Source organism: Trachurus japonicus, chromosome 8 (genome assembly GCF_045865225.1).
Source record: "Trachurus japonicus isolate A0001 chromosome 8, Traja_1.0".
Classification (NCBI taxonomy): domain Eukaryota; kingdom Metazoa; phylum Chordata; class Actinopteri; order Carangiformes; family Carangidae; genus Trachurus; species Trachurus japonicus.
In genome coordinates, this window is record NC_140914.1 from 18,900,344 (window position 1) to 18,927,547 (window position 27,204).

The 27,204-nt window shown below is 40.5% G+C and overlaps 3 protein-coding genes across 20 annotated transcripts; 2 read left to right on the plus strand and 1 right to left on the minus strand.

The window, feature by feature from the left end:
- Positions 1–899: 899 nt before the first annotated feature.
- On the minus strand, positions 900–13,610 carry rfx1a (regulatory factor X, 1a (influences HLA class II expression)). 15 transcript variants are annotated; one of them, XM_085784441.1, is made up of 19 exons: positions 13,420–13,599; positions 11,532–11,912; positions 11,037–11,146; positions 10,843–10,938; positions 10,345–10,614; positions 10,042–10,139; positions 9,563–9,938; positions 8,627–8,802; positions 7,357–7,476; positions 6,906–7,039; positions 6,570–6,688; positions 6,155–6,261; positions 5,888–6,039; positions 5,088–5,185; positions 4,595–4,744; positions 4,201–4,409; positions 3,560–3,713; positions 3,432–3,477; positions 900–3,341 (listed from the first exon to the last, which is right to left on the minus strand). In XM_085784441.1, the coding sequence occupies exons 2-19, from the start codon at positions 11,890–11,892 to the stop codon at positions 3,181–3,183; spliced, it is 2,937 nt and encodes a 978-aa protein (XP_085640567.1). In that variant the 5' UTR covers positions 11,893–11,912; positions 13,420–13,599; the 3' UTR covers positions 900–3,180. The 15 variants fall into 15 exon arrangements, with proteins under 15 accessions (XP_085640567.1, XP_085640561.1, XP_085640559.1 ...); XM_085784435.1 differs by having other exon boundaries at positions 8,627–8,808; positions 9,512–9,938; XM_085784433.1 differs by having other exon boundaries at positions 8,627–8,808; positions 9,512–9,938; positions 10,843–10,941; positions 13,420–13,586.
- Positions 11,051–17,243, plus strand: rln3a (relaxin 3a). Of its 3 annotated transcripts, XM_085784456.1 has the most exons (3): positions 11,051–11,166; positions 15,654–15,803; positions 16,845–17,243. In XM_085784456.1, exons 2-3 carry the CDS (start codon positions 15,656–15,658, stop codon positions 17,120–17,122), a joined length of 426 nt encoding a protein of 141 aa, XP_085640582.1. In that variant the 5' UTR covers positions 11,051–11,166; positions 15,654–15,655; the 3' UTR covers positions 17,123–17,243. The 3 variants fall into 3 exon arrangements, with proteins under 3 accessions (XP_085640582.1, XP_085640580.1, XP_085640581.1); XM_085784454.1 differs by lacking the exon at positions 11,051–11,166 and having other exon boundaries at positions 15,632–15,803; XM_085784455.1 differs by lacking the exon at positions 11,051–11,166 and having other exon boundaries at positions 15,632–15,803; positions 16,848–17,243.
- Positions 17,244–18,749: 1,506 nt separating this feature from the next.
- Positions 18,750–26,474, plus strand: il12rb2l (interleukin 12 receptor, beta 2a, like). 2 transcript variants are annotated; one of them, XM_085784458.1, is made up of 15 exons: positions 18,750–18,862; positions 19,311–19,409; positions 20,787–20,934; positions 21,049–21,197; positions 21,319–21,461; positions 21,927–22,068; positions 22,751–22,818; positions 22,921–23,134; positions 23,542–23,736; positions 23,830–23,934; positions 24,057–24,185; positions 24,734–24,874; positions 25,032–25,107; positions 25,441–25,546; positions 25,740–26,474. In XM_085784458.1, exons 2-15 carry the CDS (start codon positions 19,337–19,339, stop codon positions 26,118–26,120), a joined length of 2,070 nt encoding a protein of 689 aa, XP_085640584.1. In that variant the 5' UTR covers positions 18,750–18,862; positions 19,311–19,336; the 3' UTR covers positions 26,121–26,474. The 2 variants fall into 2 exon arrangements, with proteins under 2 accessions (XP_085640584.1, XP_085640585.1); XM_085784459.1 differs by having other exon boundaries at positions 24,057–24,178; positions 24,730–24,874; positions 25,740–26,347.
- The last annotated feature ends 730 nt before the right edge of the window (positions 26,475–27,204 follow it).

Below are 27,204 nucleotides of genomic sequence, written 5' to 3' on the forward strand. Positions count from 1 at the left end.
ATCTTTTGCCTTTTCACAGTCTTTACGTGCAAAAGAAAGAAACTTTAGTCTTCCAACGTGTCCCACTTTAAGATATATTGTATATGTACATATATTCAGCAATATAACAGGCTGTTGGTTTTGACTTTCAGAGATGTATCAGGTATGATTCTTGTATTCGGAACGGCAGCTGTGAGCCTGCCCTTGGCAGCAGTGTTGATATTGTTAATAAATGACCACCAGCAGCAATACTCTGAATTAAAAGGGGGCATACGTCAATTCCTTTAAAATGTGTGTTGAGCATTGTCTTGTCTCGCATATCCCTTTACACACAGTAAATACAGCCAGACCTGAGCAGAAGCACAGTTGAGATAAGTCGCCACTAGATGTCATTGTAAGTCGTCAGATGAAACCAGACAATGCAAAAATGATGAAAGCCCCTTTATCTGTAAAAAAAATATCTCTTTAGAGATTATCTATTTGGGAAAGAAGATAACTGAACGTCAAGATTAATCAAAAATCTGAGACTGTTTCCTTGTACAAGTTTGTACATTTAATTCTATTGTATTGCCTTCTACCTGTTTTTCTTGTATGATTTATTTTCCAGTTTCCCAGTTAGACTGTTAAAACTGAAAATACAATTGGTCATATAGCTTATTCTAAGTTTAATGAAACAGACTGCAGGTATTTGTTATTTCTATTTTAGTCATTTTTGGTAAATTACTGCAGAAGTGGGCAGAGAGAAGTGTGCATGTGTGCAACCCAGGAAGTTGCAGTCGATGAAGTGCTAAGCCACAATGGCTGCTTGTCTGACAGTAATCCTGCCTATCGATCAGCCACAAAGATCATATCCGCTGTATGACTGTACTTCTCAAAACACACGCTTCTTGGCAGAGAAAATAAACGACAGATAATACAAGTGCAATTTTAAAAATTCTTTAATTTATATCTTTAAAATTAAAAACATCTGAATTGCATTCTACCACCTCCAAAGGCACAGTCATACTTATAGCAGACCAAATTCATAAAACACTGCCACTGAACATTGGAACTTTTTTTTTTTTTCTCAATTTGTTTTGTACATAAGAAACAATGCACTATAAAAAATGACTAAACATTTTTCTTACTGGGTAAACAATGGCCATTCTATATGCTGTAGATCATTAAAAGACTGGAGTGATATGTACTCAGCTGTGGTAGCATTAGACTCCATATAAAGGATGATGTGCTGGTTTGAGACTCGCTGTGCACGCTGAACACGTGCACTGCAGCTATTTAAAGACACTGTATTTGAAAATCCAAAAATGACATGTTTACAACAACCAATCTTGATGAACAGTGTTTAAGAATATGGATGTTTGAAGCAAAACAAAGCCATTGGCAGGAGGGTGGAAACGCAGTGAGATGGGGGAGATGAGCATCAGTGGAGGACTGCGCAGAAAAGGGAATCAGATCTCTCTCACTTCTCACCATATTCTCTGAACCACATTGAGTGGTGTGAAATTTCTGACACCTGCACCCCCACCATTAAAAAAAAACACCTAAGACTTCGAAGAAAATGAAAATGAAAAAAAAAAAACAACAACAAAAAAAGACTAACTTTCTTGGGAGTCTTAAAGACAACAGTCAACATGTGCAAAGAGGCAGGGCCTTAGCCTGTTTGTGGAAAAAAGTCATCAGGTATGAAATAGGATTGCTAACTGAACTGAACGTACAATCACAAATCAATAATGCACGCAAAGGTTGCTTACAATGTGTGACAACACAGCACCATACACGGCACAAGAGGTTCACTTAGTGACAACAAAATTCAAAATAGTGGATAAATATACAGTAGAATATAAGTATATCACCGTTCTTACTCAGGCACAGTCCTCCTTAAAAACATAGAGAGAAATCTTTTAAAACAACAGGACCTGGAGTGGAATCAAACCGAAAACAGGTTTGGCAAACAAATGGAAAACCATTGAAATAAGGCAAAAGAATGATATGTCAAGGGAAAATGAGGCAACAAAGGAACTTGGATTAGATGAACAGGAATGAAGCACTTTAAATATATGACACATACAGTACCTCTCTTGTGGAACCGGGTGTTCAATAAAAGAGAAAGGATTTTTTTTGCAGCAACTACCGGGAGCCCCTATTCCACAGCTGTAGCTTTATCTGTACAAGTGTGTGTAGCAGCTGCGACAGGCACTCCAAGAACACAACAACATTTTCTTTACAGGCCAATGAAATCAGAGAATCTACACATCTCCCAAACAAACAGACAAATAAAACAAACGAAACAAAACTTAAAGTCTTAGAAAATATCTACAGAATAAAACAGTCAACACTTGGCATGACTCACAATCACACAACCAGACACACAAATAAACATACACCGTTATGGAGAAGCGATGTTCAGTAAGCTTCCAGTGGTAAGAGCAGAGAGATGAGACCCCAGTGCTCCTACAAGCAGACAGAAAACACACACCACGCACGCACGCACACACACACAAATCCATCCAAAAACATATTTGTCTGCTGTCATTCACAAACGTCTCTTTACTTCTGAATGAATTAGCTTCAACTGAATTCAGAAACCACTTATTGTAAAAGGCCCACCCTCCCTACACCCTCCTGTAGAAGTTACCTTTACACACACACATCACAGTATTGTCAAGATCACTTTGATACGGCAGTGACAGTTTCAGGAGGATCTAGAGTCAGCGACGCTACAGGCTGCAGTATGATGAGAGAATAAATCAAACAAAACAAACAAACAAAACAAAACAAAAACATGCACGCCTGGTTCCATTTAACTTTTTTTTTCCAAACTGAAGGTTAAAATGCTCTGTTTCTATTTGCATTGAGACTCTGGTCTGGGGTTTTGAAGCCACATCCTATCGCAATGCCAATGATTGAGTGATGAATCAATGGTGCCAACAGGTGGTTGTGCCATCCAGGCAGCAGCAGTTACTGAATGAGTATGTGTGTGTGTGTGTGTGTGTGTGTGTGTGTGTGTGTGTGTGTGTGTGTGTAAGAGTGTGTAAGAGTGTGTGCATGTGTGTGCGTAAACAAGTGGGACAGTTACAGTATGCAGCGAGAGTGTGCACACACATTTACAAGATCTATATACAAGGGTATAAATTAGTGTTGTTGTTTTTCCTTTTACATCACATGTGACCAGTATAATCAGCCCGTGTCTGTCAGTGTCGCTCAGTTGTCGGCTGATCCGGTGGTGAAGAGGACTCTCTGGTCGGTTCTGGCCAGCTTGGCGGGCGGCTCCAGAGACTCGTCTCCTAGCACGACCCCGTCTGAGGGGAGGGACAGCTCCTGACCGTCGTCATCGCTCTCATCGTCCTCTTCCTCGTCCTCTTCTAGGATATGAAGTAGGAAGTGAGGTGGTTATAAACAATGTTTGGAATATGACCATACTTAGCTTAAGATATAGTAAAGAGCGAAAATACCTTTGTCGGGGTCCAGCTGGTTTAAACCCCGGCCTAAACTGGCAAACTAATGGAAGGAAGTAAACGTGTCAGTATTGTGAATATAATGAGCATTATTTATTATATTTAGCTGTGTGTGTAATGGTTACCTCTCCCATAACAGCGATTGGGGTTTCTCCTTTAGCCTGGGCCACTCTGTGCTCTATCAGGTAGTACATGTACTCGTCGTACAGCAGGCGGATCAGGTGAAAGGAACCAAAACTGGCCGCACTTCGCAGGGTCAAGTCTCTGATCACCATGGAACTGGAGAGCAGAGGTGGTTGAGGAATGAGGAAACTGTTACACATAGTTCCTGTATCTAAATCACGTCTTGTGTTACCACATACAGGAAGTGTTTCTCAGAGCTTTAGTGCACTTGAAGAATAAGTGAGTGTGTTCTTTCTCATTCACTGGTTTCTTTGAGTCTCTTCTTCTAAATGAAAATCTACAAAGAAACCGATGTTCAGTGGCTTTTTGTATGTGCAATTGAAGATTACTCTCATAGCTCATTAATAAATGGATTAATTAATTGTTCAGTTTATAGTGAAAAAATACTGTAGTTGGAAATAGCAACAGAAAGAATGAGTTAATTTTCCTTTTAATCAGCTAATTAATTGCTGCAGCTTTTTATATCACAGAAAGATACTGAACTCCAGTCAGGATATCAATGGAACAAATTAATACAATTCTGTTGTGTGATTTTAGTGACTTTAAGGTGGCGAAAAGCTGGTAGCTGATATTCCAGTCACACCTGTAAAAGGACCACTTGAGCAAGAACAGCTTAGCAGCCTTGGGGAAGGCAGGACTCTGCTGGTACGGCTTCAGGACCTGGGAGACCACGCCGTCCAGCCACGCAGCCCACTGCTCCAGGGAGTTCTGCTGCTGAAGGGTCAGCTTGAAGTCCTGCTCCAGCCGCTGGACGACCCGGTCTTCACACCGGCACACCCACGAAGCCTGCTCCTGCAAGAGGCGGACAGGGTTAGGGGGTTAGAAGGTAATGCGTCAGTCACAGCCAGCCGCATCTGGCGTTAGCTGTATGAGTAAAGGGCAGCAGAGTGATGCAAGACTCAACCACAAACACGGAAATTCACGTGAGGGGCCATGAACTCTGACGGCACACGTAAGCGTCCAGAGACTAAACTAACCTGGACGTTAGCAAAGTCGACACGGTTGAGGTCGGAGAGCATCTGGTTGATCTGGGCTGTGTTCTGGAGGACAGCTCGGGCCGCCTGGGCGAGGTGGTTGAGACTAGTGTAGCGACGGAGTGTCTGGGCAAATGCATTGGCTGAAGTTACCTGGGAGAGCACAAGGAAGAGAGTGATGGGTCAAATATGAAAAAGGCACGTGCACTAACATAATGGGATACACATTTCTACATGTAAGCCAAGATAAAAGTTTTCTTGGGTTGATTTTTTTTTCATGCCCTGGTGAAAGAGTCAATTTTACTGGATCTACACTGTTAGAAATGTCATGACAAAACTGTTTCCATAAAGATATCTGTTAAAAATGCAGCTATGCAGCCGTTATTTTACCATTATGCTTTTGTAGCTGCTGAACAACAGGCCTGAACACAGCAGAGCTCCAGGCTCTGAATACACGCTGTTCCACCAACTGGAAGCAAATACAAGGGGAGTGTACCTTGATGCGAACCATTTCTTCTGGGATGTTCATCATGGCGTTGGTTAGCCAGCTCTCCAGGCTCTTGGCAAAGTTGCGGATGGCTTGAGTTAAGGCACCTGGAGGACAAGAACATTTCAAACGGGTCATTGCAGAGAAAAGTTTTTTCCGTTTTCTTATTCCCCAAGAATGTAGCTGGGTAAACGGTTATGAAACACCTGACTCACAAAGTCATGTGTCTGCTGGGTAAAAACATTTCTTGGCCATGTACTGTGTGTACATAACTAGACTTCCATTGTGATCTCAGTTTGAAAACAAAGACCCAGGATATTAAGAATAGTTCTGTAGCACTATTGTCGGAGGATTAAAAGAAAGGTTCTTCCTCAAAGCAGTGAGTAAAGTAGTTCACATTAAAGCCTGACTAAACTTGAAACTGAAAGACAAACAAATGTGTGTAAATGCCAGTAAAACAACAGGGGGTGCACAGTAATAAGAAACTTTCTGATCTCATATTACAGGATAGAATAGAATAGAATAGAATATATTTATTGTTGTTGTAACACAACAAAATTAAAATGCAAAACCAGTCAGTGCAACTTTCAAAGTCTGAAAAAAAAAAAAACTATAAAGGAGCATAAACAAAAGCTAAAATGAGCCTGTCCATCAGTCCAAGGAGCTCTTATGGATATTTGTATCGGCATTCAGTGTACATACATACATACATAAATGTATGCATTCGTGACACCTGAAAGCTTCAGTTGTTTTTCTTTTGGGCGGTCAGTGTGTTTTACTGCATATTCATGCTTATTGTAGGGCCTTACTGGGGATGGGCCTGAGGACATCAGGGATGAGGATCTCTACCAGGCCCTGGTACAGGCTGTTGTCACAATCACGGCTCCAGCGCAGCACTGGGTCATACTTGCACAGCAGCACCAGGCAGGACTTAGGGAGGCGCTTCTCTGACTCATCGTGACTGTCAAGACACACAATTTGTCTGAGAAACAATACGGCGAGTGCAAGAAAGAATTTTTGATTTGTTAAGGGCAGGGAAATTATTTCTGAAAGTTTGCCAAGACTTGGTCACTCACACAGCCAACGTGGCATCTCCAGCCTGACTCTGGCTGAACCTCCAGAATGTCTTCCACAGTGTCTCGACCAGAGTAAACTGTAGGTTGACCATAACATCCAGTATGGCCTGAAAGAACACACACAGAAAACATCTCACACATTACTAACTGATAATGAAACCACCAGAAGATAAGGCTCTCACAACTTGACTTTGATGTAAGCTGAGTGCTTTGAAAACCACATCAACAAATTATTATATTATAATATCTCTGTAGGCCTGCAATCCAAACAAAGTGCATCCGTTTTATGTAAATTACACCTGGTTTCATTCACAGTAGAACTTCACTGACCCAATGACAACTGGGTGGAAAAAGTACAGCTCATAAATATTGAATGGTCAGTGACCAGCTAACCAGTGTCCTTTCAGTCACTTACCTCACAGTGTTCTCTGTACAGCAGCTGAAAGCTCTTTATGTGCTCCAGCTCAATGCCCTCAGGCAGAGACTTCCCCTGGAGGTCAATGTCTGGGAACTCTGGCAGAGCTCTGGATGCATCTGCAACACAGGATATAAAAAAACTAGATACTCAGAGAGAAATCAACTAGGCATTTAACTATATTATGTGTATATGATATGATATAATATGTCAATAAATATGTACTATGTTTATAAAATGTATTTCCTGTGCCGTCATACCGTGAGACCTACAAATCTTCTTCTGAACCAGCACTTTCATACCTGTACATATGTGTTCACTGTGCACTGAACTCACCAAGGAACTGCTGGTACTGCTGAACCTGGGTGCTGATGTCGACGTGCCCTGACCCCTGCTGCTGTTGCTGCTGCTGGCCTGCTCCCACTGCCGTGCCATTGGTCATTCCCTCCACTTTATGCACAGGCTTCAACCTAGTTGAAACAAGGACAAAGTGCACAAGACAGCCAAGATAAAACACTAATGTATTGACAAAAACAATGAATATTGAGTGAAGCAGATAATGAGTAGAATAGTGAAATGAAATGGCAACTGCGTGCCACAATGACTAATAATACAACCGATACCTGGAACTGTAAGAGGATTTGAAATTAGACATATTGTGTAAGAGTAAATGGGAGTCAGTGACAAAGTTATAGCAAGGAATTAGATTAATAGAAATCCAAGAAATAGTTAGAGTGGCGTGATGACAGCCGGTGTTGAGTGTGTGCAGGGACATTTATGTGTGTACCTCTGTTTCTGTGAGAAGGGCTGCTGCCTCATAGCCAGATGTTGCTGGTCTTCCATGAGGCGGAGAAGAGACGAGCCTGCCTTGATCCTCAGCCCGTAGTAGTGGTATTTAGAATTACCCCTGTCGGGAGCAGATGACACATACTTTTCTTATTTTGTAAGCCCACACTCTGAGAGTTCAGGTCATAGAGACCCAGCAGCGTTATACAATGGTTCACTCGTTAGCCACAATTATGACTGATAGTGTCCAGTTGGAGCCACCTTTATCCTCTGTTGCTATGGTAACCAAGGTCTTACAGATAAAGATGTGAGGGAAAACATAAAACTTAAAGGAAAGCTGTCCAAATACAAACAAGGATGAAATTGGAAGTGGGGAAAGACTGGTAGTGTGACAAAGACCAGGATTAGGTGGTCTACCAAATCTTCAAATATTTAGGTTTAATCTACATTTTAGCCTCATTTGGATAAGGCATGGAGACGAACAATGTGATGCACAGGATATGTAAGTCCATCTTTGAACATTTGTGTGAAAATGAATCTTGAAGTTCAACTCATAAGAATTTCAACCACACCCCCTAAGCCACATACACAGACTGAGTAGAGTCAACCAGTTTAAATAAGTAGACTTATTTGAGAATATATGTATTCAATTTAATAAAGTAAAATAACCAAATAAATCATATTATTTAATTAAACCCGTATAACTAAATATTTTTAAAAACTCAATCTTGCTTCCTCACTCTCCCCTCCTCAGTCAAACTCACTCACCCACACACATGCTGTCTATCTTCATCTCTACCCACATCTCTTCCTACACTAGTTGAACATCTTGCAACCCTCTGAAGAGCTCTGTAGATTCTTCTTGAAAAATTACCATTGTTCTCCTGTAGGGAAACTTTGCACATGTCCACTAATTGAGAACTAGGTTCACATATTCTATGCATAGAGGTTGAGTCCTACACCTACACATATCATTCTGTGCTGCTGACATGCATTTCTGTGGCAGGAAGACTGTGGGAAAAAGTGTTGTCTCTGCAGCTGCAGCGCACTCGCTCTGTGATGTCATGTTGTTATTAAAGACTGTGGTCACGGAGCATGTAAGCACAGACAAAGTAGACAAATAAATATGTTTAAAAATAAGCACACTCTTAAGGGTGTAAATAAAAATCCTTGCATGTCATGCAGTGTGTATAAAAGGGGGTATAAAGGGGTTATGAGTGTCTTTCTAGTCTTCTATACCTGAGATTTAGATGTCTAATGACCTGTCTTACCTTGTGCCCAAGCGTCGTGTGCGTAGCCCCATGAACACAGATCTAATAAGTTTCCCAAAAGAAGCAGCATTAACAGGTTCTAGTTTCTGCTCCTGGCAGTGCAGCAGATAGTGGCAGTACAAGGTGGAACGTGGCAGACTCACTCCTTCAGCTGTCTCATAGTTGTCCAGCAACCACTGTACCTGACACGCAGGCAATGAAAAAGAGAAAACAGCTGGTGCAGTTAGCAAAGCCAATAGAAACAAAAAGAAAAACACGCATTTCCAACACAACGCACACATGAAAATGCACATATCACACATGTTTTACAGTTTAATATTCAGAACATGCAGAGATGTTTTTCTAATCGTTATATTACACAGACACACACAACTTGTTTACAGTTTGTCGATCATTCGGGAATGAAAACACAAATACATTTGTTTGCGTGCCGTGGCATACAACTTTGGTATGCAATGAATCAATGACCTGGAATATTGATGGGATGTTTGCCAAACATGGGCTGTTTACCAATATCATATGAGGTTCACTATGATGAATTTGGGATGAGCAATATAATGCTGGGGCATTTCAGGCAAATTAAAAATGCCCCTTTAACATGCACGGTAATGACATGAAAATGATGAGGTCATGGTTTTGTTTTCTTTGAGGAGGAAGTCACAGTTAAAAAATCATCTACCGTACTGTTGTGATTACTACTACCTGTATAGTATTAAATAACCCACAGCTCACATTTTCTGTTTCTTATACAAACCCCCACACATTTTTAATTGTGCTTTCCACTTCACAAAACTCAACCATGACGTCATCAGTGTGCGCCACCAAAGGGTTGTGTGGATGAGAATAAAATGAGAAGAAATTCCTGCGCTTGGCGCCTCTGCATACCTTCTTGTCTGCCGACGGCACGCTACTCTCCTCGCCCTCTGTAATACTCACAGTGGCTGGGGAGGCGCGGGCGGTGTGTGAGTAGTTCTGACTGTTGCCAGTTGCCCCTGCGCTGCTGCTGCTGCCCAGCATGTAACCCCCTTGGATCACATAGCTGCTTGCTGCGCCACTGTTGGCGCCTGCCCCATCCCCTGCCCCATTGGTGGTGCCACCTGTGGTCACCACTGTGGTTCCTCCCCCCGCTGCACTGGTGGGCTGGGCCACAAACATGGAGACAGCCCCAGTTGTGCCAGCAGTCACAGAGACGGTTAGAGGTGTGCCAGGGGTAGATGCCTGTGAGCCAGACGTTGGCTGCCCTTCGTAATACTGGGCAGCTGTCGTCTGGGTGTACAAGGGTGTGTCAGTGTAGGGAAATGCGCTGGAACGACTAGATAAGAGAAATGGAGAAAAATGTTAGAAAATTTTCCTACGAAAAAGATAAAATTTCTGGCTGGATGTGTTAAAAAATTACGATGAAATTTTATTCTAACATGGTGCTGGTGGTGTAGTTCGTGTCTCCGCCTTCCACATACTGAACTTGATTGGTGTACACATGTTGAACTGGCACTGATGTGAGTTGCTGCTGGACCTAAGGAGTGAGCAAACACACAAACACACACACAGATATCCAGTAAATCCTTGCTCGCCTGTTTAGCTGACATCAACTTACCTGACAATTCCAACAGCTTTCACATAAAATCACTTCACAGTTCTTACTTAGTAAAATCTTTGTCAGGCAGATTCTGTGTTCCCTTAACTTAATAGCAGCAGTCTCCCTTGTGTCCCTGACCTACTTGAAAAGTAGTAGGTGTAGTCTGCAGTGGCTGATCGGGACTTGAGCTGGTGACTCCTGCCTCTGTCTCCGCACACAGAGAATGCAGGAACAGTGACTGGTAATACTGAAGGACATCCAAGGGGAGATTGAGGAGCCTGCCGCAGCTGTCTTTTATGGAGTGTGCCGATGCCCAGACCTGGCCCTCTGGCTGTCCTATCTCATCAGGCACCTGCCATTCTTCTAGATTCCTATTACTGACTAACGCTATCACCTCTGTGGGAGGGAAGAACTGGAAGCCAGCAGAGGCAGATTTGACCACGCTGTGATTAGTTGAGCAGCACATAACCAAAATGTGCAGAAGGTGAAACGTTTTCAAGTTGTCAGAGGTCATAGGTTATCTGCTTTTTTGTGCTGGAAGCTGTGGTGACCTGGTAATGTATGTAAGTCATTGATTCATTCAGTCATTTGTATCAATCGAATCATATATGACCACCAACGATGAGTATGTTTTACTTACTTCCGGGCTGATATGAACAGGCTGTAGACTGGTGACACTGAGCTGCGTTCCTGGCTCAGTCTTGGCTATCTGAGCGGTGGCCTGCACCACAGACCTCTGCTGGCATAAAGACATTAATTAGTTAAGGAGGAAAGGAAACATAATCTTCGTGTTGTGCTTGTGTGTGTTTGTGAGAATACGTGTGTTTTCTTTACCTGCTGTGCTGTCTGTACCTGCTGAACAACCTGTGTGGGAACTCCTGTCTGCACCACAGCTGGAGGGGGGCTTGAGTCAGATACGCTGTCGCTTGAGTGAAGAGAGCCCTCTGAAGGACAAAGAGTGAAAGTAAGTATCTTCTCAAACTGACAACGTGATTATTTTTGCTTTCATGGGGTGGATGATATACTGCCAGTTTGTAGTTGCTGTGCTTGTCATTTCCACCAGTTGGGAAAACTTTTTGAGGCATGATAGTTAAAAATGCTAATAATGAGCACAACACGAGAAATTGTATGTAAAATATATGAAAATATACGTATTAGAAAAATTATGTAAGACATTTAAAAACAGTCATCGATACAAGATTATTACTGACTAAAATTCAGCTTCATACATAAAGTTCTGTTTCAGTGCATCTATTGTTGAAACAAAACTGGTCTATGCTGGTGTGAAAAGCATGTATTATACAATGATATGTGTTGTTGAGCCTTTACCTGTGACTGTAACAACGATGTACTGGGGGGTGCTTTGAGCATTTCCGGACTGTGTTGGGGAGCCCTGGATCTCCGCGGTTACATACTGAGTCTGAGCTGGCTGGACCTGTGCTGTGGACTGGGCTTGGCTACCAGCTGCAGGCTTCTGAGTGGTGATGGTAGTGGCTTGTTCAGTGGGAGTAGTTTGGCCTGTGGGTGTGACAACGGTAGGAGTAGCCACAGCAGTCTGAATCTCAGCCAAAAACTGAGGGGCAGTTGCAGGAGTGGAGCTGGCGTCAGGTTGCCCCGGTGTGACAGAAACACCAGCCCCCTGGGGTTGGGCTGCTGGCTGGATCTCACCTACATAGCCTGAGGAGGCCATTACAAGAGCCGGGAATCACTCTAGGAAGAAGAAAAAAGTGACCAAATAAACAAGTGTAGTAAATAGAGATGTTTTGATTTGCATCTATCTATCTATCTATCTATCTATCTATCTATCTATCTATCTATCTATCTATTTTGGATAAATATATGGTTACTGTTGAAAGATTGGTCAGACTAACCTAATGTAATACTGATCTTTCAAGGTGTGCTATCATTGAGAAACAGTATTTTTTCTATTATTTCTAAATTTTCATTTGAAGCCTGGATGCAAATTAATAAAGAGCCACAATGGTATTTCCTAAAGAGTGAATGTGTGGGGGAGGACCACTGACGGGAACTAGCCTTGCAGTGTCTCATTACCTGTAATATGATCACACAGCCTATGGTCTTCTATAGACTTATACAATTATGCCTGGGCCACGACTGGGGAAAGCCCCTAACCACGTTGCATTAATATTGCAATATATTCTGTTGCTATGCTTTATGTCACGCACAGCTATGAAAAAAAATACGGAGGCTACACCTTGGCACTGACTTAAAAACTTCCTCTATCTTTGCATATCTTTTTTTTTTTTTTTTTTTGGGCGAGTAGAACAGATAGGTCAGCGTAATAATGGTTTATTATAATCCGCGTTTTCACGATCAAATGGGTTTTTATTATTATTATTCGTTACGGTTTTTTCACTTGTCAACATCAGATCTAATTATAAAGGTGTAAAGCATGGTGTAAAGTTGGCAGAGAAGCGAAACAGCAAAAGACAAATTCGGCTAGACTGACCTCGGACCTGCTTAGCACCTGCAAAACGCCCTTCTTCGCCACACCCCTTGGATGTTAAATGTCTGCCACCTGCCCCCAGCTTTCTTAACTTTCCATTGTGGAGAAAAAGGCATTTCACTTGCCATTGATTGCCTCATCACTAATCCCGACAACTGTCTGAGTAGTTACACTTTTAACCTGACTATCCCAATCTGGCCTCCCTTTTGGTAACGTAATGCACCCGGAGACTTTGGTTTTCATGTTGACTCGGCTGTTAGAAGCGTAATGTGATGAACCGCCGTTGACTGCACGTAAAACACCGTTTACAAGACGAGTGCCCTATTCTGGCAGCTGCTGCGAGCTGTTGCGAGCACAAGCCTGTCGTGACAGCACAGATGCTACCAGCTACCGAGCAAGGCAACACGGACAGCAAGCTAACTGGTCTCTACAACAACCGCCATTTTGTACCTTTTGCATTTGACATCGCCATAACAACGGCCTGCTTGAGTATGCATCTGTGGCTGCGTCGTCATGGCAGGCACAATTCACTGTCACTCTGAGCATGAGAAGCGGACACGAACTACCCCATTCAAGAAACGGACCCGATTGATTATCAGTACGGCTGCTAGCTTGCAGGCTAACCTCAGCTAACACTGGAAGGCAGTTGCCTGTTATGGCTACTGAAACAACAAGGGGGAAAGAGCAATAGCACATTTCAGCTGAATCATTAGTGGACATAAATTATTTCCTCAACGTTAAGAGCTTCACCTCTAGTTCCACGTGTGTATTTCCCCCCGGTAAAATATCTTCTTTAATTTTTACGGCGGATTCAGTTGTTGTTGTTGTTGATTCTCGTTGCTGGGTTCTTGTCGCCAGGGCTACCGTGGCTATGGCGCTTCGTCCTCACCAGGGCAACTGTTGCTACCCACCCGCTCCCTTCCCTCCCCCTTCGCTGCTCTGATTGGCTGAGCGCTGCCAAATTGTCTTAAAGTCACAGAGACAGCAATTTTTTACTACAAAGCCTTCCACGCCCATTTGTGGAAAACCCCAATTATCAAGACATAACATTTTCACAACTGCGAGGCTATTCCAGTCAACGTATAGAGTGGTTATGATCAATACAGTTAGTGTATTGACTAACATTTGTCTTTGATGATGACCATAGATGATGACACTTGGGTGTGATACAAATCAATACACTGATACCTTTTCCAGGGGGCAGAGCAGTGTGACTTATCCAAAATTACAAGCAACAATTTCATTATGGTGATGGTTTGTGTTTAACTAGGTCTATTCTTCCTTGTTATTATAGATTTATTTTACTGATATGATGGACACAATTATTTCTTTTTCAGAAAGGCGCGTCCTTCAGTTCCAGCACTGCAAACAAAAGAGTACTTTCAAGTCATGATTTTTGTTTAACATTATGAGAAAAAAGTTTAGGCTACAACCTCTATAACTGCTGTAAACTGTGAACAACCCAGTTACTTCTATGTAGTTGGTTAACCCAAAGTCATTTTAGCTATGCAACCAGTGTGAATTAGGGGTAACAATAAACAAAAACAAATTATACAATATGTAGGAGCAAAATATAGCTAAAATTTAATCTGCAGTGTCCACGCTCCATAAAACACACATTTAGTATGTTTGTATTATGTTAGTATGGTTCATAACATTTTGATATTGCTCCCCAAACCCCCACAGGTCACGTCTATGACGCTGTGTTAATAAGTGTCAGGGTGGACACCCTCCTAAAATGCCATTTTGTTTGCTTGTTATCGTCACTCACATTAATTACAAATTCATCATCCCCATTGTAATTTCCTAAACGAGCGACCTTTGGCTGTGTGGATACACAGATAAAAATGTGTTTTATTTTAGTCTGACTCATAATAAGACTTTTACGTTATCTGACTGTGAAAATGTCACTGGTTTTGTCTCAGTCCTCCCAGTTCACCTTTTGTCAAAGAGATGACAGAATAAATGATTTCAAAGAGAAAAGGAAAATGATATATGTATATATGGAAGTTGTACAGGGTCATGTCATGTGTGTAATAAAAATGGCAAAGCTTATGTAAATAATTCTGATATCAGTCACAATGGCTTCAATATATTCCTCTAGGAGGGTCAGCAAGTCTTATCGGGAACATGCACATATTTTTTCATCACATTTTATAATTCTTCTCTTCTTAAACATGTCATAACTCTTTGTGGTCAGTATCCTTAAGCTACTTGTCCCAGCATAGAGGCTCACCTGGACAGATACATTTATAATAATTTGCATTTTTATATTATCTTGATTTGTTTGAGTGCTTTATTTAGCGTCTTAATTATCCACACAAATGATCTTAAAGACCAGTTCATAATTTTGCTTATTATATTCCCACATCATATCAATGCAATGCTTACATATCTTGTTCTGGTGTGTATATCTTTTTCTCAAATGAAGAGAACTGTAGTTGATAAGTAGTCTATGCTGAAAGTTTTTTTTTTTCAAACTGTCTTGTCATTTGCCTTTGTTTGACATTTATAATCATACCTTCCATATTCGCAATCAATTTATGACCCACGGTTATACAATGTTTTACATATTAAGTGTAAGTGGGATCTAATGAAGTCGTTATAGCCTACTGTGGGACACTGAAGGTGTCAAAAGTGCCTCACATGCTGAAACACTATTAGTTGATAGAGACCTCTGAAATATTCATTAATTATGCCACCTTTGGTCCGCTTTTTGTCTCCATAAAGGTCTCTGACTGTAATCTCTCTTTCGAATCTGTTCTTCTCCTCTCCCAGAGAAGGCCTGCATACGCAATATGTATGTCTCACTTGCGGGGGTCCAAACCCCTTTATAAACCTCGCCTGGGTCACCCAGAAAGGCATAGCTGTTGCAAACACAGAGACAGGAAGCTAACTGTCATTCATAGCAAAGAATCTCCTGCAATTTTAACCACTTTTTCATTGCTTTATTTTCTTATCTCCTCGGGGTACTATGTGGAAAGCTATGGTACTGGCTGTGTGTCTGCTGGTGGCTAGGGTGCAGCCTTTGGAAGACCCCACATATGGGGTGAAGCTCTGTGGCCGGGAGTTCATACGGGCGGTCATCTTCACTTGCGGGGGATCACGATGGAAACGGTCACTCAAGAGCACAGGTGAGATTTAAGATGCAATTTCTTCACCACTACTAATTGTGTGGACTACTTTGTATCTGCATCTGTTATGATTTCATATAATTACTTTAGTCGTAACATATAGACCAAAACTTACTGCATGCACTGACCTTTTTCCTCAATTTTTATAGTGATTTATCTGGTTCTTTGTGGATCCCACTGATGTTTCTATTGTTACTTTTTTTTCTACTCAATTGGGATTGTCTGCAATTACGATAACTGCAATGGATGGAGAAGGAAATTGTAGAGGCAAAACCTTGCTGTCTGGTGATTAACAAAAAAAACAAATGATGAGGTTCTTAGGAATGATGTCTTATTGTAGGTAGTGGATCCCATCCTCTTTGCCAAGTTTGTAGAGGCAGAACTTTGCACTCTGGTGAGGCACAGGAAAAACAACAATGAGTCATATCAAGATTCAAACAATTTATTACAGTATAATATGTCCAACTAAAGTGAACAACCAGCAATAATCAGCAATGATCATCAAACAGAGACTAAGTCTCGCTATTTGGCTGAATAGGGTGCAGTCCTTCTTAACCGCAAAGCTCTCAAGAGTCTGGACACCCACTATTGGTGAGACTGGTCCTTATATACAATGATGGTCATGTAGGCTACTGTATGTGTCTAGACAAACAGTTCAAATTTAATCTAAGGTAGACAACAAATCTTTAGAGAGACCAGTCATTTGAGGCAAGAACTATTTACACAAATCAGTTCATATTCAATCAACCAGATAACAAGAAATGTTTCAACATGTCGAAAAAAGACAAAACAAGTTTTACATTACAGAAATCATATATGCAGTTTTAACCTCAGAATGACAATGGTAGAAATCATATCTTTATCTATCTATCTTCATTTTATTTGGCTTAGTTAATGTTAATGCTCATTTCCAATTGAGACACATTATTTTAATGACAAGACAATTCAGATAATGATCCGGTTATTTACTCACTTGTTATGGGCAAAAGTCATGGTTATTCTCTAATGCTTTTTTAAATTTATTTTAATCCATTCTGGCAGCAGATGTTTCAGAGGACCCATTTAGCTCCCGTCAGGATGAGTCCTCAGAGAGCTTGAGTCTGGTGGAGAGTGTTCTCCAAAGAAACAGAGATCTAGGCTTCACATCCAGAGATGACCAGGAAGGAGTGTTTAGGAGGCCGACCCGTTCGTTCATCACTGAAGAGATCCTGGAAGCCTTGCGCAAGGCTGACCGCAAAGGCCGGGATGTGGTGGTGGGTCTGTCCAATGCCTGTTGCAAGTGGGGCTGCAGCAAGAGTGAGATCAGCTCCCTTTGCTGAGAGTCGACCTTCGTCATCCGGAGCAGGCATATTCATGAATACACATCAACACGCACCCCATTACTTTAATTTCAGATGGTTTTGTATGATTTTATATCCAGTGTCTTTCAGTTAATGTATAACATGGGCTGTTTGATTGTTGTTTTATGTTTGAGTATTTGGTGAAGTGTATGATAAGGGCTGCCATTTGCTCAAAATGTTAATTTTGATTTCTGCATGCATTCAAGACTCAAGTATTCAGTCTTGAGCCAAGCTGCTTTGTCCTTCCCAGCCACTATCAAAAGTCAATATTTCATTTTTATCTACTTTGCATTAACATCTGGACTGCACACTTGAGAGCTCAAGGGAATAAAATGCTTTCTTAACAATGTTTCAACTTCAACTTTATTATTTATGTCCCAAAGGGCAATTAATTAAGGACGATGAATGACAATAAATGCATTAAATGTTAATGTTTGACAATAGCAGCAGAAAAAGTAATTAATGTCTAATGATGTTTCATCTTGATTGTAATACATTGTTGGAATTTTGAATTTGTTTTATAGCACACAGAGCAGTATGGGTTAAAGATTTAGACCTATAATAAAAAAAACTGTTTATGACATGTCTTCTTTCCTTCATTACCAAAGTTTATGGTTTAGCCTACTTGAGAATGTTCTGCATGCTTGGATGTATTTTGCATTTGATCATACATTTTCAGGGGTGGAGGTAGTATTTAAATCATTTACTTAAGTAAAAATAACACTACAGTGATGCAAAATTAATCAAATTATATGTTTTGCAATCAAAATCCTACTTGAATAAAAGTACCATAGTATGCTTATTATAATGCTTTCATTGTTTTAATCATGATACCTGTCACAGTGCAATAGATAACATTAATTGATTATAGTTATTGATGCCTAAAAACACAAGAAACAATGTTGTAGCCACTCAGGGTGGAGCTATTTTAATATACAGTTGCTATTTTAGTTCAAAGACTCCCAGCCTTGGGGACCCATCCTGAGGGTAAAAAAAACAAAAAAAAAACCTGGGGGGTTATGATGATGGGGAGAAATACTTGGCAAATATGTTAAAATCATCATAACTGGTTGGCTGTTTGGTGCTGCTCTTGTATTTATGGTGACAGGGTGTTGGGGACTGTGCTGTAATAAGTCTCAAGAAATCACAATTTCCTGGACTTCAAGGATCTGCATCTGCTTCCACCATGATACAAGGTGCTGGGATTGAATGATGCTTTTTATCAGCTAATCATTTTAGTCCCTGCAGCTGGTTGGCTACTGGCTGTCTGGAGACATAACAAAACAGCTATGCACAGGAGGGATTCATAGGCACATACCGCAACTTGGTATATTTATACTTAAATGTACTGAGTAAATTGTCCACTATGTGGTTAAAAAAAATTAAAAAAAACTTTGATAAAAATGTTTTTTTCTCCGTAAAGATACCTGGGCTAAATGTCACAAACACGTTTTTTAGACCTGCAGCAAACAGTGTGCAGGAAGTGAGTCAGACAGTGTTGGTTAAAATAGTGTACATGTGAATGTAACGTGTGTGGATATGAAGGCATGTGCGCGCGTGTCTACTACTACGTCACCGGCAATTCCAGAAATGGGAGGGGTCACCTCACCCCGTTAGCAGAAAGGACCAACTCCGGTCCACAACAAGTTTATCTGAAGCCTGAAGTCTTTATTACGCAATAAAATGAACGGCTGGCATCTCAGCGTGTCTCAGAATGAGGTAAACCGTTTTCTAATTAACATCTACTGCGAGTTTGCTAATTTTGAGGAACAAAAGAGGTCGTTGTAAAAAAAGAAATAACAATATTCAGACACGAACCTTGTGCAACTTTTCACTTGTCACAGAGTATTTGGACCGTTCACATCACATCACTGTGTTCACCTATTTGCTTGATGTATCATTGTTTGTTTTGTTTTTTTTTAACATTAGTTTAATTCACTGGCAAATCTACCGGCAGATGTCGGTCCGTCCAACAGCAGACCTCTCTGTGTATCAATGCGCCGACTCCACATGTTCTCAAACTTCACTGTAGGCTACTTAGTGTTAAAACATCAGCAACGTGTCTACAGTAGTCGGAAAAATGTGTTTGGTAGATAATGAATGGGTACCTGGGGGGTGTAGTAGCCTATACATCTTGTGTGTACATGTTTATTTGTGTTTTCTACAGGCACTAGTGGCCTGGGTCCAGATGTAATGGCCACACCAGAGAGAAGGTGGCTCCTGTCCATCCTGCTGGCCAGCCTACCAATCTGTTGCGTTTCAGCAGGTAGGCATACCTCAGGGTGTTGTATAAGTACCGTTCTGTTTAATCTTCTGTATTTGCACTAAAGTTTGTGTGTGTTTCAGTTTTACTCTACTTCATGCTTCACTGCATTCAGAGAAAAACATTGCCCTCTTACGCCACCACACTAACTTGAGTTACAACTACTAAATTTTCCTGTAATACAATGTACAGTAGATGCTATGTGCACTGCGCTGTGGGTTATAAAAAAGACTGCATGGGCTTTGAGTGAGTGTTTTATGTGCGGCCCATGTTTTGCTTTCACTGAAGGGATTACACAAGAATGTTAAACTATTTTGATAAAGGATGCTTTGGGCCACCAGGTCACCTGCCTGCACTTTTTTTCTCATGTATAGCACAACATTAAGTGATGTGAACATCAGTGTCTTCAGTGATGAGGAAGTGGTGACAAAGGAAGGGTGCAGTTTGGACCCAGACAGATTAAAACGCTCATTTCCTGTTACCGTCACCAACAACGTGCTTCTCTGCAATGTGTTGCATGCATCAATTGATCACCGCTAAAGTTTCACAGTCTTACAAGAAATGGGTAAAGGTGAACACTTGTGTGATGAATAAGAAAAAAAGGTGTTCATCTGCTGAGGTTGGCAGATACACGTATGAGTTTGACTGTTTTTCATGTGGTAACTTATGTGGTTGATTTCTATCTGTTGTTTTCTGTCTGATATCGTCATCCTCTTTAGTCACTGTCTCTCACTTTTTGTCTATTTTCTATTTAGACAATTAAATTGAACAATAATGAATATTCAAAATAATTTTACATTCAATTTGCACAACTAAGACTGCTAGAAACTACTGACTGTAGACCAGCAAAGGAGTTTTTCTTATTTATGTGGCTTTAGGAGCAAAGTGAAGCATTTACTTTGATTTCTTGAGGCCATTTACATGCATCTGTTTTGATTTTACCTCTATTTACCTTTGTAGTTATTTTTGTGACTCAAAAGGTCCTGGGAGTTTCTTGTAGTGTTTGCTTGCTCTGAGACATGGAGATGTCCCACTGCCAGTGGCTTCCCAGATTTTTCCTACTGTGTGAGCCAGTATTGTTTTTGGATGGTAGAAGAGACTTTTATGAACTCCTCATACAAGTTTCCAAAAAATGTTTTAATTCAAACCACGTTATGGCCTTGTGTCACAGTTATGTGGTAGAACACTATGTGGCCAGTTTATTAGGTACAATTATCTAACATAGTCTAACAAATCCCACCCACAGAATCATACAGTAATGCTCAGTTTTTGTTGAAACTACTTTTGTCACAACATATTGCTTCAATTTATTTATTTGATTGAGTTTTGAAATACTTTGAACAGAAAAAACACTTAAACCCTTACTCTTTCTTTTTCCAGGTCCTCCTGCTCCTCCATCGCATATTGAGTGCAATTTCCCATGCACCGAGGAAAGCTGCAATGTAGATATCTATTGTGCTTGGGAACGAGGGCCAGACCCTCAGATCCCCACTAACTACAGTCTGCACTGGGAGCCAACAGCCAGCGAGTAACCACAACTAGAAATAATCTTGATAACAATAATCTGATCATTTGGAAAGTAGCTTTCTGGTTTAGTTTTCACCCCTCTTATACTGTTGCCTGGTTTTGTCTTGTTGTACAGGGTCACGTTTGTTACCAGTTCAACAGGTTCAACTGGAATTATAGATCGTGAACATTTCTTCTATGGAGGACTTAGTGTTTGGGTCGAGGCTAAGAACGATCATGGTTCTATCAAGTCTGAGGTGGTTGTCCTCAACGTGACAGATATTAGTGAGTCAGTCCTGCAAATCCTCATTCATGAATACAGACACCTTCACCAAAGCCAGTGATGATGATAGCAGTACTTGATGCTTTCTTGACAATTGTTTTGTGTATGTGTTTCTGTCTCTAGACAAACCACCACCTCCTAAAGTCACACTGAGGCTGCAGAAGTCAATAGACATCGAGTGGAACTCCTTCTGTAATGAACTGCTGCTTTCTGTGGGAACCTGTGACGTCCGGCATCGGAATGAAGTGGACCAAAAGTGGCTTGAGGTTTACTTTTCTTTTAGTTTAGTTCTTTTCATACTAATGGATTCGTCCCTGTCCAAAACCTGCGTATGTCATTAATAGTTCAAAAATTAATTCCATCATGTAATCATTGTCATCTAATTTCCACGTCACTTTTACATTAATAATGAAAACAAAAGACCAGATTTTGTCCAGTAAGCAGGGTAGATTCATTTTGACAATGTCTGCAATTTAAGCAACTTCCTCACTCATACATCGTTGTCAACAATATTACATGACACATGGCGTAACATTACAAAACCGTAACAGCAGTAGAGCATTAGTGCTTTGGTAGAGACAGACAGACAAACATGTTTGATGGATGCAGACAGTGAGGGGATGGAGACTGAATCAGACCTTAATAGTGTTCAAACATAATCTTGTGAAGAAAAACTCTACACTGTTCATTGACTAAAGCAATGGTCATCTGCTTTTTTCCCCTCTGAACAGCATGAGGGTGGATTTTCCACCATGTATAGGATTGAAAATCTCCAGCGTTGCACCGTCTATGAATTTCAAGTTCGCTGTGCCTGTGAGACAGGCTTAACAAGTGACTGGAGTGCAAGCCAGAGCATAAGGAGTGTGGAAAAAAGTGAGTCTCCATCTCTGATGTGGTCTTTAAGTTTACATTGACCCATATTTATCATTTCTATCTTGTTTGTTGTCATTTTTAAGTGTTGAATGGGTCAGCATTTTATGCTAGTTCATTTTCTTGAGTTGTATATGAAGATCACTTTTATATTCAAGCTTAAAGATCTTGCGCAGATCCATCGGTTAGGGAAACAGTGTGAGCCACCTGATCTAAAGCCAAACACTGGAATGTAAGATAACGAATACAAACTCTCTCTAAAAGGGAAGGACAGCAAGTGGCTTTATATCATTGAACAAATACAATCACATCCGCCTCTGGTGACTTCACAATAGCTGGGAATTTGTGGTTAGAGGACAGAAACATTCATGGACTAGCAGAAAACAGAGGCCGACCAGCTCTAGAATAAGGTGGTGCTGGGTCTCACGCTGTGCAGAGAAGACAGAATCTGGATTCCCCTTTGATGAGCGGATGTCACCGAACAGACCAAAACAGACTTAAAACAGAAATTACAGCAGCACAAGCAAGCAGAAAAAACAGGAAAAGGAAAACAGCTAGTGTGGCTTCACTTCTAAAATCCACGCATAACCCCTTCTCTGGCTCACTATGTAACACATCTTGGTGACAAAATCAAAATAACCAGTTTCTCTATTAAACCAAAATGTCTTTTACCTCTCTTGTTCAGACCCTGAAGGAAAGCCTGATATATGGTGGGACTGCCTTGAAGGCTTTAACTGTGCTTTGACCTGGAAGGTAGGGAAACAAATGATCCACTATAGTTATTCACTGACTAGAACAACCAGATTAATGCACATTCACCCATGGCTGTCATCTCCCTGTCTTTATTTCATCCAGAACCTTGCTGTATCTCAGACGTGCAGTGTTCAGGGATACAATGTCAGCCTGTTGTACAAAAACGGCTCAGCTGTGTTCACAACTGCGGACCAGTTGTGCGATAAGATGCGATGCCACCTCAACACCTCTCTGAAGGATGTGTCATCATTCAACGTGTCAGCCTTTAATGCTCATGGTGCTACACAGCCTTCTCATCTAGTTCTGCCAAAACAAGGTATTACCTGCCAAGAGTACCTTATGTGTACAGATAATCTACACTGATTTAATCAAATGTAGTTCCTCTTCGTGAGCTTTTGTGTTGATGATAAATATGTTGCTACACATTCATTCATGCAGGCTGGTCACCTGCCAGTCAGTCAGTGCAGACAGACTCTGAGTATGAGAATCACTGAATATGGCAGTGGTGTTTAATATGCATTTAATTGAGTATTCAATACATTTGCTAAATTTGAATTAAGTTTAATCATTATAGCTCAAAGTTTTTTTTAATTATAGCTCAAAGTTGTAGCTACTGTTTCAAAGTTTCTGTTTTCTCTGGAAAATGATGCTGAAACAGTTTTACAATTATACGTTTCCAGTGTCTCAGCAGAACTAACAAAGCACATTTTGTCTTATGTCTAGGTGAAGAGGACAATAAAAAAGCCATAAACCTCAAGATGAATCAAGTCAACCTCACTGTGTCCTGGAATCTGTCCTCTTGGCCCTCCGACAACCTGAAGGAATATGTGGTGCAATACAAACAAGTGGGATGTCCTCGGGGCAAAGGATTTGATTGGATCAGAGTGAAGGGAAACCAAACGACTGTATTTTTTAAAGGTCTGTTTGATTTGAATATTTTCTTTTTTAGCAACAACATAACGTAACATCACCAAGCGTGTATTCCACTATGGTGTGTGTCTCCATCTACAGGTGACTTTAAACGTGGCACACCCTTCAATGTGTCACTGTTCTCAGTATCACACAGTATGGAAGTCCACCAGCTTTCATCGGTTATTGGATATTCTCTTGAAGAAAGTAAGTTTTATGTGTGGTTTTGGCCAGCCACTTCTGCCTGCTGAGTCTGACCTGTTATCTTTCCTCATGTTAAAAGGAAGATAAACGTTTAATTCTTATTTTTTCTCTCAATCACATTTCAGTTCCCACCGAAGTGCAATCTTTCGAGGTGTCTTCCTCTAGTGCCACTGAGGTGACCTTGGTGTGGAAACCTCCCTCCAAGCAGAATGGGGTGATCCAGTATTACCAAATAGGAATAGGCAGACGACTAGGTACATACTGTTAATATATATTACAGTTATGATAATTAAGAAAGGAAATGTATGGGTGTCTGTGGTTGCTAATATTGGTTTGTCATTTGTCAATCATTGGTTCTGGTGCAGGCTGCCCTTCATAGTTCCTCAAATATATATCCTGACTTTAGTGACCCCATTAGCACTAAGTCACAGTTTCTTTTTATATCTTGGGGAAATAATCTCAGCATCTAGTTGATGATTCCCATCAACGCCAGCTGTACTTTGTCTTTTGTGCTAATCATCAAAGTGGTGTCTGCTAAACGGCATCACGCTAGAGTTGCTACTGTGAGATTAATTTGGCATTTACCTCAAAATGCAACTGACTGACAGCATGGCTGTAGACTCTAGACACCTTGAGCTCAGCTACTTTTCATGAATTTTATACAAAAATCAATACCGGTATTCATGTGAGAAATTATGATGAATATATAAAAAAGAAAAGGAACTTGTATTCAGAAAATTATGGTAAAATTATATTTGCATTCCAACACTCAGCCTCACTCTACACAATTTGTATCTCCTAGTTTACAACGTGACAGAGCGAACCCATAAATTCAGTAATCTGAATCCAGGCCAGACATACGAGGCGTGGATAAGAGCTGTGTCTGCAGCTGGACCAGGACCAAATAAAAACATCACGTTCATTGCACGGGATGAAAGAAATGGTATTGCATCACATCTCAACTCTTTACTTTTTTACTAAGTTTGTTCTTAATGTGAGCTGTATGAAAATGGTTTCCAAGAGTTTGATAAATGGGTGAATTATACTTACCTCATTAACACCCTCAGTGGTTTAACTCTATTTTCTCTTTCATTTCTCAGTGTATTTGATACCAGCTGTGCTTATACCACTTTCTGTGATTCTGATGGCTCTGATATGCCTTTTTGTTTTCTTCTGGTGAGATGATCATTTTATCTACAAGTTGTCTTTGAACTGAATTGTTTTTCTGAATCTCTATTCTCATGCCTTAGTCTCATTCAAGAGTGTGATGACTCACATTTGTTTTTAAATACTTTGACTGCTGTCCAAAGATTTGTTGTTATCCACTCATAACAAATCTTTAAAATATTTTAGCATGCATGCTAAAAAAAAGCAAGTACAGTACGGATAATGACTAATTCTAATCAATCTTGTCCAATGATAATGTTGATACATTAACATGCACAACAAACAAATCTTCAAAAAATGTGTCGTTTGGGAGATTGTAAAGTGTCTTTTCCTATGTCTTAGTATTTGTAACGGAGAAAAGACAGTGTGCCCACGGATGACCCCATGTTTATATGAGAAAGTGCCAGATCCCAGCAATAGCCACATCTTCAGACAGATGAAGCACCAGGTAAGAGACCTATTGAAATAACAGGATTTCTTTGTCTTCTGTGAGCCATGGTCTGAATGCAGTTTACACTAAATGAATAATTGTAAGTGTAATTGCCATTGTTTTGCTATTCCAGTCTCGTTTACAACTACACACTCTCTTCAACTCTTCAACTCTCTTTGATTTCTGAATTGTTTCTGTTTGTGATTTCCAGTTAAACGACTCCTTGGCTTGGATCTGCATTCCCGTCAATGAGTCACATCCCAAAATCTCAATGTTGGAAGTTGTTGAAAAACAGCCCGAGATTTTCATGTCCTCTTCAGAGAAAACCTCAGACACTGAAGAATTTACTATGTCAATGCAGGGAGATGGCTGCTCAAACATGGACTGCCAAGAAGATCAGAGTGAGGAAGCCATCGCAAAGCCGGGAGGCAGGGCAAACCACAGATATGGAAGAAAGGAGTACAGCAAAATGGTAGACTCGGATGAGGAGAGAGACAAAGAGGAGGTCGGGGATGATTGCTCATCAGAGGAAGAACAGTTTACATCAGGTTATGAAAAGCACTTCATGCCCACTGCTCTGGAAATACTGTAAGTTTGATGGTGTCTCCTCATTGGCTCGTGGACACATAAATCGTAAGATTTTTTTAAAATGTGAAATGTTGAATGTAGAAATGTGATTGTAAACTATGAGCCTCTGGACAGGCTTCTAGCTTTTCTCTGCAGGGACACGGAGGTGACAGGAAGATTTGCTCAGATTTTGCTGTTTATGTTGGTATTTAGTCTGATTTTTTTTTTGTTTCTCTGTTCTGTGCTCACCTTTACTTTACTTTTCTTTTTTTACTTCTTTGTATTTCAATTCGTGAGTTGTCAGCCATGTTGAACCTGGTTGTGGAAATATAAAGCAAGAAAGGCATTGTAAGAGGTTTGCTGCTAATGATGAAGTTTAATGTCCACATTAAAGTGGAGCCTCAGCAGGGATATTGATTGACTGCTAAGTATATGACACCTGCTCATACTGTATACTTGGCCTTATGTCTAAGCATCTCAGGAAAAACTAAATCAAATTACTGTATGTGTGAAACACAAGTACATAGTATTGACATTTAAAGGCAAAATCAATCAAAATAGAACAATTACATTTTATAGTAATTCAATTTTTATTTAATTGCATTCAGGTATCATCATTCATTGTGGATGTAAAAAAAAAACTATTAAGGAGCATAAAAAACAGCTAAAACACATAGTGTTAAAATAAACAAGACAAAAACCAAACACACAACCGTACAGTCTTTCATCTTGAAAACGTAACAATGCCAGTGGGATGTCTTTCAACGCCTACCGGTACAGTAATGCCAGTTCCAACACAATAATCAAACAGCCATGATACTGAGAATTACACCTGATGACAAAACACATAAAATGACAATACAAAGCACGTATCACCTTATCCAACAGGCAACAGCATATATACAACTGCTTTGTTGAACATTAAAACATTGAATGCTTTACTAGAAAAACAGTGTACAATGCATTGTAAGATTATCTTACAAGATACCCTGCAGCAGTGAAAGTGAAATGATTATTTGAACACTGTAAGCTACAGTATGACATCTATGTAATGTAAAAATAAAAATGATTTTTTTTTAAAGAGATGTACACAAAATGGATCTTGTGTC

Coding starts and splice junctions, on each gene's coding strand:
- rfx1a (XM_085784433.1), bottom strand. CDS start 11,892: ATGGCCTCCTCAGGCTATGTAGGTGAGATCCAGCCAGCAGCCCAACCC. Junction 9,939..10,041: donor AACTACACCACCAGCACCAT/GTTAGAATAAAA, acceptor TCTCTTATCTAG/TCGTTCCAGCGCATTTCCCT. Junction 3,714..4,200: donor CTCAAGTGGTCCTTTTACAG/GTGTGACTGGAA, acceptor TCTGCTCTCCAG/TTCCATGGTGATCAGAGACT.
- rln3a (XM_085784454.1), top strand. CDS start 15,644: ATGTGGAAAGCTATGGTACTGGCTGTGTGTCTGCTGGTGGCTAGGGTG. Junction 15,804..16,844: donor ACGGTCACTCAAGAGCACAG/GTGAGATTTAAG, acceptor CCATTCTGGCAG/CAGATGTTTCAGAGGACCCA.
- il12rb2l (XM_085784458.1), top strand. CDS start 19,337: ATGGCCACACCAGAGAGAAGGTGGCTCCTGTCCATCCTGCTGGCCAGC. Junction 20,935..21,048: donor TGGGAGCCAACAGCCAGCGA/GTAACCACAACT, acceptor CTTGTTGTACAG/GGTCACGTTTGTTACCAGTT. Junction 21,462..21,926: donor TGGACCAAAAGTGGCTTGAG/GTTTACTTTTCT, acceptor CCCTCTGAACAG/CATGAGGGTGGATTTTCCAC.